This window comes from Colias croceus, chromosome 10 (genome assembly GCF_905220415.1).
Source record: "Colias croceus chromosome 10, ilColCroc2.1".
Taxonomy (NCBI): domain Eukaryota; kingdom Metazoa; phylum Arthropoda; class Insecta; order Lepidoptera; family Pieridae; genus Colias; species Colias croceus.
Window position 1 is genome coordinate 5,181,933 of NC_059546.1, and position 13,251 is coordinate 5,195,183.

At 33.4% G+C, this 13,251-nt stretch overlaps 1 protein-coding gene across 1 annotated transcript in view; it reads right to left on the reverse strand.

The window, feature by feature from the left end:
• LOC123694795 (lachesin-like) overlaps positions 1 to 13,251 on the reverse strand; it is a 37,505-nt gene that overhangs the window by 5,562 nt on the left and 18,692 nt on the right. Inside the window, exons 2-5 of the mRNA XM_045640359.1 lie at positions 5,619 to 5,722; positions 2,366 to 2,573; positions 1,954 to 2,109; positions 1,126 to 1,254 (exon numbers count right to left, since the gene is read on the reverse strand). Of these exons, the coding sequence (XP_045496315.1) occupies positions 1,126 to 1,254; positions 1,954 to 2,109; positions 2,366 to 2,573; positions 5,619 to 5,722 (597 nt within the window). The remainder of the gene's footprint in view (positions 1 to 1,125; positions 1,255 to 1,953; positions 2,110 to 2,365; positions 2,574 to 5,618; positions 5,723 to 13,251) is intronic.

Below are 13,251 nucleotides of genomic sequence, written 5' to 3' on the forward strand. Positions count from 1 at the left end.
GCTCGGTTAGAGATAGTATCGCCATTATCGCCTTCTCGCCGTATTCAAGTCAGCATAAAGCTCTAATTGGGCGCAATTACGAACGATCCGACGGAAGGCACAGTCAGGTAGACGTTGTGTCCTCGTAAATACTCGTTAACGACACTCGCCCCTAGAAAAATAATATCTCTAAACGCTGACTCTTAAATGGAGGAAATGGCGAGAAAGTATTCACGTACATAAGAGCGGAAGCGTTTGAGGTAAACTTAATGGGCGAAGTCGATGCGTCTTTTAAAGAAAAAAATTGTATAATTTTTATAACTTATCATTATTACATTTCTATGTTCTACGCTATGTTTTTCAAATTTCTACGTGAAATTATAGCGTTCATATTTATTCGTGAAGTTCATAACGAGGGCTTAAATAATTAAATGAGGTGGTGAGAATGTGACATGTGGTAATGAAACATGATTGTAGGTACAAGGTGCTAGGTATAGCCACAGTATAGTGATCGTGCTAGTTGGAATGATATTGATGTCTGTCTGTCAGTTTAATCGGTTCGTATGTAGCTAGCTATAGAGAACATGCTAGTCGCTCAATAAGCTTTGATTGGAAACATGAATCTCCGGTCAATTCAGTAGAAATTGACAATAGTTCATGAAATAGATGACGTACTAATAAGTTTAACTCGCTTAAAGCTGTAAGTAGAGAAGATTAATAGATTTTATTTTTAAATCTATTAATTTATTTAATAAAATTAAGAGCCTGCCTATATTATATTTGTTGGTCGAGGACTTACGTCTAAACAATATAATTAGGTATTGGTAATAGGTAATAGCTAGTTTCTAACCAGTGTTTTATCTCTTAATTCTTAACGATTTTTTAAGCTAAGTAAGAAAGCAAATTAGTTATTGAACAATTTATACGTTAGCTTAATCAGTAATTTATTATGTGGAGTACGAGTGGCAACAAAAATTAGATATTGAAACTCAATGAATTATTGGAGAATCCTTAAAATACTTAATGCATACTTAATTTATTTTTAATTTTATTGTTTAGTTTCGTTGTATTTCAAACCTTTAATGGAATCCATATAATACAAAAAAGCAGATTACAATTCACTTCTAATATTATTACAGTACTTACATTGAACCATGAGAACTACTCGTTTGCTGATGGATGGTGGGACGCCGTTCGATGCTATACATAAATAAGCACCCATGTGAAGACGTGACACTTTTGATATCGTTAAGTTTTCTCCATCAACCACGTTCACTGTAAATAAACTAAGAATCATACACAACATCAAGGAAATGTCATTTCTAAATCGTATTATTCCAGTCTTTGTTTTGCGCACAACTGTAGTCACAAAACTATTCGCTCTACGTTATATCAAACATGCTGCGAGGTATGAAAAGGAATTTGTTCGACGAAATGTAAAAGAAAATCTAATACAATATTATAGCGGACAAATTCCGTTTTCAATTTCTGATTCAATCTTGTAAATATTTCGACTATGCGAAGATTGTACAATTGGGTTGTGTTGAACGAAACGATTGGTTCGAGTTGTCATTTCGCCAAGAGGTCGCTTTACAAGCCATTGGTGTTTCAAATTTGTTTAATCCAGAACGGAAACATAAAATTCGTTCTACGCGAAATTATACCGCGAGAAATAAATCTAAAAATGTCCGCCGTTTCCTTTTATTTTCGACAATCTATGAACTCGATTTGTTCAAGTATTCCGTAGCCCTCTCACTCGATCTCAAGCTTGTACTTTCGCGCTTCAAAAACTTCCCTTTTTCCATCTGTTTTGTTTCTTTGCGAGTGAGTCTATATAATTATCGTCCGGAGAGGATGTTTTGACCGGATATTTGTTAAGAAAATTCCATCTTGTTGCGATTGTGTTATTCGTAATAAAATATATTTCACCGAGTACAAAAGGAAATAGCTTAGAAAATTGTATTGTTCGTTTACCTGACTCGCCATTACAGTTGAATTCTTGGCCGTCTTCCCGTCGCCACATGACGTACGGTTCCGGATAGCCGGTGGCCCGGCATACCATCGTGACATTTGTCCCCTCACGTACCACCATGTCCGTGGACGTCATGTTGTCAATGATCATTGGTGGCACTACGGTTCAAAAGAAAATCACTTGAATTTACAAACTTCATTACTTACTGAAATCTAAATAAATAGAAATCTAATAATATTTTCTTTAATGCTTATGCCGGGTGTGTAAAACAGTGTGCAAATTGCAGACACTAATTGTCACACTGTTATTTTGGAAAAATAGATATTATGATTTCTATATGTACTCAGCAGATAGCATATAGTTGATATGTAAAGATTGAGCTACTACAATGGTACTAAAGTGAAATGAACAAACCTACAACTTGTAAATAGCCCTTCCTGGAGCGCATGGGGTCAGTGTTCACCTGGCACATGTACCAGCCGCGGTCGACCTCTTGCACGTTCTTGATGTGCAGGTACCACGAGCGGTGGTCGTTGTACGACAGACTGATGCGCGGGTTCTGCGTTATGATGTTGTGGTGAATGCTCAGTATTGTCTGGGTATCCACTCGCACCCAAGCTACCTAGATTAAAATTCAAGATTGTCAGTAAAATGGAAATTAAAATAATAAATGTGTTAGTATTTGACGTAGCAAAAATTCAAAACAATTTTAATATCGTCGTTTTGTAGTTTACCTATTTTTTATGTAAACAGCGTATGATGATAAAATATAAGTTCCATTGAGCATGGAACCTTGCCTTAAAAATAGCTACTTTTCCAGCTATTTTTACAAGGTTTAAATCATAAAAAAAGGTTTAATGGCACTAAAATATAAATACAGTGTTTCTCGTATCAAGAATATTTTTCGCAAACATTCTTATTGAGGATAGGAATATTCCAAATATTATTTCACAAAAATAGCAACAACACAATAAATTCGAACATCCGCTAAAATAATGAATAAATAAAGCAATCAATGTTGTTACGCGCAAGTTCACTTAACATAAACCAATGTAACGTTATTAAAATATTTTCAGTTCTGAAAATGGGTTAATTATAACACATTCCAATACTTGTAAGTCTATAAATAGAATAGGTATATCGAGCCCTCTTTACCGACGATGCCTCTTAACCTCACGTGGATTGCTCTTAGTGAAAGAAAAAATATTTACCTACAGAACAGTTTAAGATCTGAATATTCATTAAGTGGATAAGGGTTGAGACTTTAGTGTTAATTTAATCTTTTAAATTACGAGCACCGCATGAGAAAGTAATATGACACATCTTGTAAAATTTAATTTGGCTTGATCTAATATGATGATGTCTTTGCTCTATCTGCTCTTATCAGAATTATTCAGTTATAATAAATGGTACTGTAAAAATAATAATATAAAGTTTTTTAATTTAATGATAACTAGAGCTAATATAATCAAGATTTGTTTACTACGATATTTAACAATAGTTTACATACATTACAAGGCAAAGAGGATAAAGAACGTACTTATAAAAAATTGGGTTACGTTTAGCAATAAACAATAATTATATTTCTAAGAATTTTGTTTCGAAATTTATAGGTAAATATTATGTAGGTACAACTATTTATTTATCACAATAATTAAATTCCTTCTTTTTCGATTTAAAATGTTTGTAGTTACTAAACAATAATAACATTACATAAATTATCCTTTGCATCACACGACCGTAATGGAGCTCATAGAAAAAATCACGTAGTCATTTCGTATTCTGCACTATAATTCGCAATTCCGAGCACACAATGAGGTAATTCAATAATCTCTTTGTTCCAGACCACAATGGTTCACAGAACGCGAGCGTGGACTTATTTATTCGTCAAAGAATATTAAATCGTCTTTAAAACTCTCGTCCTATACGCTTCATCCCTGTGAAGCTAGGTAATGTGTACAAGCCATTTCTATTATGCTAACTGAACGTCCCAAAGACGCTGAGCTATAGTAGTATATCGTCTAGATAGCGACCAATGCTTGAACGTCTTTGCAATACCTTTTTATTCTTCTTATTAGTATATTTAATATGTACAATAATTGTGTTAAAAACAGCATCATTTTATCCTAGCTGCTATAGTTCAAGGGAGAGTATTACCTACGTTTTCAGCAGCTTTTCCGTGTATTTGCTCTGTGTACATTAGCATGTTCAGCTATTCCTCTATTGCTCTCAAAGCTTTATGCATATTTGGATAAACAAACTATGAGGTAACTGGTCCTGTATCATTTAAATGAGGGCACAGAAAATCTTATAACCCTATAGAAATTTTATATGCTACAAATATGAAGACATTAGTTGGATAGGGTAAGCAAAAATTAATTGAGAGTAGGCCAGTCATTGTGGTCACAAGTGGTCCATGTAATGTGGTTGTTTTTCCATATAAGTACAGCCATGGTACAGCCGATTTTTAAATTTCACCAATCTTTTTTTTAAATTTACAATCAAATTTAAACGAGTTTCTACACTTTAACGCATTTTCAGTGTAACTTTTAATAGTGTAGAGAAAAATGGACATAATCCTTTTTCTAACATTAAATCTGCATATTACGCGCCACTCCAATTTTCCTAACTAGCCGTCCTGCATGATTAATAACTGGCGAATCGTTTCAGAGCAAAGTGATATTAAGTTGGCTTGTTAAAACTTTAGTGCGTCGCACGAGCGAAGTTGTATGGAATTTCAGTTACTATGTATCCGTTTATGCAATTATAGTTGTAACTGGTCTCTCAGTAGAATATGTAATGTGGATCTTGTTCGGCTAACTTTGATGAATGTGGATTCAATGATCTGTTTGATTATCGTGCTTACTCGGAAATCGCTGTGCAACATGCGTATGCAGCGTTTGTTTACATTTCTCTTCTTGCTTGTATTTCTCCTATTAAGCTGTGCATCTCTGACGCAGCTAGAATGTTATTTTATGTTTATGTATACATATTGTATATGTTTTTTAAAGTATAGCATCTCTGTATTATGTAAGATGGAATTCACATCGTCTTTTTGCACAAAAATCCCTAAATTAAGAAGATTAAAAAATGCTGCGGTTGCATAATACCCAAACAATGTAATTTTGTATTTTTAAAAAACTAACAACATTGTATGTAAAGTATAATCATTATCAATTTTGAATTACATATACCTATTATAATACAGGTAATTGTTCAACATCTAGATCTTTACAATGATATTCAATAATGTAAATCAAACAACAATTTAATCCTCCAAGCTAACAGACTAATATATACCATAAGATCTTAGTTATATTTGATCAAAATATGTTAACCCAACGTTTGAATATCCAAGCTTCCCAAGATGATAATGCGATAGCACAATCTTAACAACGGCAGTGAATTTTTATGGACTACATAGCGTTATTACATAGAAAGGAAACAGTGATTTGTTGTTTTCGATGAAAATGATTATGCTCTGCTATACTGCGTAAAATAGCATTATAGTATTTCCATTAAGTATAAATAACAGTGATCAAATGTATAATTTTACTTATACACGATTTTAACCATATGACAAGCACGTACGCGATCCCCTAAAAATGAAATAACATTTAAAGCCACATTAGGTTCATATGAATATCGTAATAATAAAATCGCGTACCTTATATCCTCTAAGGTCCTCCACCACGCAGGCGAGCAGCGCGTCGCGTCCCACAGTGACCGTAACATTCGGCACCGGCTCCACGAACCGCGGAAATAGGGACTCTGAAACAAACACGTGATAATATATTCCATTCTATATTGTCCGCATTTGGCGCTTTTTGTTGTTCCGTTACATCGTAAACCGCAGTAATATCCCCTTTTTATCAACGCAATTTTATCTTTCTATAATTTATAGTCATAATATATTGGATTTGGTTCAATTGTATTACAGACTAGCGGTCCGCCCCGGCTTCGCCCGTGGTACATGTTTACGTTTTCTCTACATAAGATCCATCCTCGTACTTCAAGAAATATAATAAAAAAAGAATTATCGAAATCGGTTCAGCCGTTCTCGAGTTATGCGCTTACCAACACATTTTGCGATTCATTTTTATATATAAGAAGAAGATATACACCATACAAGTTACCTACTACTATCTTAAGTTCTCTGGTATGTGTATTATATTTGCGTGTACTTCATTTCTCGATCAAACCCTTGAACCAACTTTGGCATAGGTAATAAAATTTCATTTTAAAAGAACTACCTACCCATTTTATGATTATAGCAAAGGTACTTGACGTAAAAGCAAAAACAAGCAGAAAAGATTTTATGTAAATGCGGTATACATGTCGATATGAGCGATGTTTCAAAGGCTACAATCTATTTAGGATAAACAACCTGAGACATGGAAAAATATCCGCGAATGATTGATGAGGCAACGCGAATAGAACAAATCCATCCAGGGCCCATCAATCTTGACTGTACAGAGAACGGGCTTCTTGCAAGCGACGTCTACGTCTCTAATGAAAGAAGAGCTTACCGAGCGCGTACAAACAATTGGAAAATGTTGTTTCTAATATACAGCGTAAGACAGATCGTCTGCGGCGCTTTTACTGAACTCGCTGACATAATAGGTAACGAAATTATAACATACGATCCTTTCTATACACTTTAAATTATAAAAATTAAAGTTGTTTTAATTATTAAGCACATCGCCTTAAAAAGGATTCCAAAAACTCTTTACATTATTTATCCCCATGGATGTGGTTTAAATAGTTAAAATGATAATTTTAAATGGTGTTGTCGAGCTTGGAAAATATTTTAAAATATTCGAGCGACTCAACGAATTCCTTGGAATATTCCTCGTAAAAAATGCGAAACAATTTTCAGGTATTCTTTGTAGCATTAGATGCCTTTCAAAATGTCAAAGAGGTGATCAGTTTGTTTTTTTTAGTTCTGAAACCCAAAAAATACACAGAGTTGAAGAAGTGACCGTAGCCGGAAGAGGAAACGCCTGACTTGAACGCAATTACCCTGTCCGTGTCGAGAGAAAATAAGCGCGACTTTAATTTAATGTTTAATAAGCTTCAAGTACGTTTCGTAGGTTAAACTTATTAAAATCTCTTCTAATTGCTTTATATTAATTTATTTCAATTACAATCTATTTAATGATATACCTATATAATACGGTTATAGTTCATTTCTAAATATAACATCTTTAGCATGTTTTTACTCCAATGTATCCACTACCTAATAAATATAATTACATTTCAATGTGTAATTAACTTTATTAAAGTAAGTATATGCTGTATTTGTGTGACGATACGATGATTTACCAGGAGCTGTATAAAGAGCTGTTCCATTGGTTAAATATAGGAACTGAGTTGGCAAGCAAATGTCATTTGGGCACTCGAAATTTGATTACTTAACTGCCAGTGTCATCAGGTCAATAAGTGTTTACAGATGCACGCGATGAGTCCAGTCCTCGCCGCCCGTATTTACCTAATTGCCATAGTCCAGTGCACTGTGACAAAAGTCCACGTTCGAGCAAATTAGATTCCGCGAACCCTGACTCCTGTTTCGAATACGCGAATCCCCGCTTACCTCTTTTAACGTAAATTAACTGGCCCAGATTACGGACTCGAAATTCCAGAACGGTATTCCGTTTTGCCGGGTTGTCATTATTGCGATCTTGAAATCTACCACCTTCGATCGATTAAATATGTTGTTGATACAATAACAATCAATCATCAGTTTTACGGGGGATTATAGCTGTTTTAACTGATGGACGGTCGATGAATTACAGTCATATTATCTTCCTAGTGTCAAAAATAAACAGCTAACCGTACGTTTATATTTAAAGTTATTTTGGAAGTAAAAGCGAGTCTGGTTAATGCGAATCGTTGAGTCTCATGCAGCGCTACCGCTTCGATGGTACATTCATGAGTATCGATTTTATGCAAAATGCAACAAGATTCACTTGAACGCGCTGTCGATACATGTTATTTGGAACACCTATGTATCGAGCAATTACGTCGTATCGGTGCTAGCCCATGTAATGGTTAGATACAGCATCAGTCGATCGAGATCTGGGAAACAGAGAATTGAAGTAATCTATAAACATGACGCTCAATTAGCGACTAGCGCCTTTAATGAAACTATCGACCCTCGCCTTAGAGTGAGATTTTAATTAAACTTTGAAACGCAGAAAGTGAGGTACGTGTACAGTAAATAATCGTTAAATAATTTAAATTGAAATCTTTGTTCTCAATCTGTTTATACGATAAAGGAGGAGTGTTTGAAAAGTACAATGTTTATTTTTGCGGTACAGTAGCAAGTTGATAATACTATTTTCTTTTTTTGATTTTATGAAACATCAAAGTAGCCATCGTGTATGGCATTTCATATGTTTACACCATAAAATATTTTTGATTATGCTTTGTTTATCTTCAACGTATTTGAAATTATATTTAATCCCTTATTCCATTCACTTGCAGAAATAAAATAAGGATACTTAAATCTTTTAGAAGTTGTGTAGTTATTAAAGTTGGAATGCAAGGCTCTTTAGTTCCAATTCGAACGACAATGCGCTGCTTTCCGCATTTAATGAGACTATTGGAAATGTTCTCAGTATTTCAAGTATATTAGGTTTAGATTTTTTACTAAGGAAAGCATAAACATTAATTCAATGTATACATTGAAAATAGAGAAATAGCCAATAATCAATCAATTTGATATGACATGGTCTATGTTGTATCTTATTTTTTATTCAATAAATTAAAACTTATCAAATAATTCATACATTTATCATGGTTATACACTGATAAATTAATTGAAATTAATTCTTGGGATTTGCTAGTACTGAATTTAATCGAAAAATATTAGTTACCCATCGCTCAAAGTTTCACCAAGTTTAACAATGAAACTTTTATTGCTACATGTGCAACCGATAACAAAAGTTAATATTGATAAGAATACTCTTTAAGTGCCTAATATCAACTCGGTACGATGGTTATAAGAATATCTGCATGACAGGTTAGCGTTATATTGCTGTTATAAATCAAAGATTGCGACAGTGGCGGTGCGAGCGTCGTGCCACCTTGCAGGCGACACCAATCGGATGCATAAATTGTACCTGGGCACAACCATGTCTATTTCACACGCTAGCACCATTCTTACGTACTTTTTGTTACGTAGCATACTATCAACTAGCAACTACTTATAAACAGTTTTTAAAGCTATTCAAAATCAACTTTAAAATCTGACCAATTTTTAGTTGTCAGATTTAAAAAGAGAATCTCTAGTTACGTAATGCAATTATCTGATACATCCATTTATTAATTGAGCCGGTAAGCGATCTATTCGCAAGCAAGCGAAATAAAACTAAGGAGAAAGAATAAACACACTCGCAGCATATCGTTTATTCGACAACGGAGAAAAATAACATTGGGGTCAGCCAGCGGATTGCGAGAGCGAAACTTTAAAGCGTTGAGCACACCGTCAGCACGAGTGCCTGACAATGGTTTCCGGCTCATATCGTCAGATTGGAAACGCGAGACGCGAAGGTGAATTACACAATACCGCGTGAGCAACCACATTTTCCGCATTTAGTTCGTGACTACGATGCATCGCTGTTCAACCGTTAATAAAATACGATTGTGGCGCGGAAACCGCACATCGAAAAACCGGTAAACGTCGCGTGAAATGCTACTGGTGCCGGCATCGGCATAGACATCAAGAAATATGGCAAACGTTGCGCACATACGAAATATATGGCACTATAGGAGCCCGTGTCGACCCGTGCCGGCCTCTTCGACTTTTATTCATGCTTTGCTTCTATCATTATGATTTCAAAATAAAGTGCTAAGAATGGTAAAAGCAAAGTATTTTATATTTATATTTTAATATACAAAATTTCATTGTTCTGTGTCGTGCTTTCTTTAATTGAATATAATTTATTAGATAATATAATATCTAGAACAATAATATTAAACTTACCTCTCTTGTTTTCATTATGTGCACTATAACGTATGTTTATTATTAATAGATGTAAGAAAGACATCTTCTTCATACAATTTGTAAATACATGGACAGTCTTACATTACCTGATAGTCTTCAATACTTTCACAAGAAATTGAACATCGAAAATAGACGTTCAGATTTGGGAAAAGAAAAACAAATCAGAGGTAGAGGAATTTGAAATCAACAGTAATCTGTGTACGCGAAAACGCGGAAGGAGATGGATGACAAGGAAAATACGCGAGAAAATTCAAAAGGAAAGCAAGGTGGAGCGGGCGCGGAAAATTGGCTTCATTAAATGTTGGCGGGAACACACAGATGTAACGTTAGAGTCAATGTACCACAGATTATTATAAACGCTGTCTATGGTAATCTAGTTAAAAACAAGTTTATGTTTGTTAAGTTGTTTAAAGAGGGTTGTGGAATAAAATAATTTTTTAGAATAAAATTAATTAAAGAGCTCCCTTAAGATAATGAAAAATGTGATTCTCTAGGAAAAAAATATGTTTTATATGATTTACAAATTCAATTTTAAAATAAAACAATAAAGTTCGTTCAGAAATTTTAAAATAACCCGTTTTAAAAAGCTAACAAAGATCCTCTTTGTAATCTTATTAAGTATCTAACGTAATGTAATTTGTTGTATGGGTCGTCTGCATGAAATAAATTAAATTATATAAAGAAGCGATAATAAGAATAAAAGCTTGATTCTGACGTCCGGTCCGTATGTCCCGGATATTTTTTAGAGTACCGACTGTGGGCATCGATTTGTTTGTAACCACATTACCGTTATTTGTAGCTTTGGTCCGATTTTCGATCAAGATGTAGGTTTGTGAATATAATCTTACTTGGCGATTTCACTGTAATAACCACATGAATTTGCTAGATTTATTACTTATTAAGGCAGTGTAAGAGCTAATTTGCTAATAAAATTACAGTATTAAATAAAATAAACCAATCCGATATAGGTGTAGGTTAACTGTTAATTGGAAATAATAAATCTATGTGGTGAATATTTTATCGTTTCATTTTAATATTTTTTTTAAATGTCAACATGGATATTAAGTTAATTGTAATGGTCTCTATTAAAACTAACCTTTATTGCCTCAGTCAAGAAGGAAATTACGCTATTTTTTAAAAGCACTGCGTAAATTTTTATATAAATAATTTTTACTAAATACGTTTAAGAATTCGATATTATTAACGTAGGCTTGCAAAATCCTTTACCTTTTTCTGTATTCTGTGGATCCTTTGAGCCGAGCTTAATGATTTATGATCCGACTCGGTCTTAAGATTCCATTAGCCTTGTTTATATTGTATTGTCATGTGTAAAATATAATGTTGTATTATTATTTATTATGCAATGTACACGTGATTATATTTTACATAGTGAGAGTACAGAGAGCAACAGAATATAGGTAGGTAACTATTTAAAAATATTGAGTACCGATTTTTTTTCGATCAAAGCCAGAAAAATCCCTTTATATACGACTCAAAAAATGGTTGTATCAATTTTCATAATGCTCAATAATTAATTGGTTGTCTTGATGTGAATTGGTATATATTCATTATGATGAAAACGATAAAAAGTTTAAGGAAATTACCACCGTTTGGATTACACATTTAGCATAGTCACGGAATCTAAATATTAGGCGTTAGGTACGAAGTTCACCGGCTAGTAAATTATAAATCCGCCCAACCGCAGTACTGAAAAAAGCTAAAAACGAAGTTGCATTATTACATTAAAACATTGTCTGTACCGCACAAAGCACATGTGCTCCTGTAAATTGTGTATTCATATTGCGTAATTCACACGAATGCGAGGGCGTAAGTTTGCAATAATATTATGACCTTTGCGGTGTGCCACTATGAAGTCTTGTGTTCCATACCTAATTAGGCGGAACAAACTATTAACTATGCCGTTCCATCCGTCGACGAGAATATTATGTCAAATATTATTGTACACCTGCTATAGACAATTCAAATGTTTTCAATTTGCATACTACATTTTATTGTACTTCTATGTATTTATATTATGATATCATAAATTCTCGTAGAATACCAACCTATAGGGAGTTTTTTTGTAGATGTGATTGTTAGTCGTTAAGTTTTAATTATACTTAGGTCCGTTTCATAAGGATAGGTTAAATATTAGATAAGGATTTTAAATATGTAATGACGATTCGAAAGTGCTTCTAAAAGAAGTCTAATTGAATAAATAAATGTTTGAGTTACTGATATGAACTACGAAAGTGATCATATCATACCGTGAATTAGGTATCACCATGATGTTGATCTTCAACAAGGACATATTGAGGACCCTTTGTAAACACAACACAATTCATGCTGCATAACAAGACTCCCACGTAAAGAGTCTCAAGTGGCTAACAGCGAGTCTCATCATACATAACTGGAGAGATTTAAAGCAAGAGGTAATGCTTCAGTGTGTGGTTATAATCACCCTTCTGTGCTCTCGTAATGGGAGCATTTTTACCTTTAGTGTATGCCAGTTTTAACAATAGCTCGAAAATCATATTTTATCCAATTAATATGAGTTTTACATGGCTCTGGAAATTATCTTGGCGAGTCAAATAAATTCGTTAAAATATGTAAATATTAATTTTTACCATCAAAAATATTTTAACGGAATGCGGTTTGTGGTGAATATGTATCCTTTTAGTTATTCATTAATTTTCCGAAAAATATGACCTTTTAACGTCGACACACATGATAAACCATTATGTTTACGTATATGTATATATGTTAATTTTGCGGACAAATGAAATTGCAATATAAGTAATTTTGTGCCCGCAATTATTTATGCGAACGCAACCAACTTCGTTCGTTGGTTTATTTAAATTAAATTGTCAGAAATATTTAAATAATTTTCAAATTACAGTCTTGTGGAATAAAAATAAGAAATTGTATTATTGATAGGTTGCCATGCAGATTTCGTTTTTCGGGTATTTCTTAATAAAAAAAAATTACTAATAGTTTTCTTCTAATTTTTTACGATTTTTTTTCTTTCCCAAACAAATTCTATTAATTCATATATATTTAATTTCATAAAATACTGATTGTGTTTATTTTCTATATTATATGGTCGATTTTAATTAAAAACTTCGTCTGTAGGAGACGTTATTGAAAAAATAAGAATTTTCCGTATAGTTCTAGTTGTTTGTATTATTTCTTTTTACAGAGAAAGGAAAAAATCCTTATAAGTACTCGCCTACGCGATACTACGTAGTGTCCGGTCCATATCTACTTTATATTTTTAATAACGGACATTTGC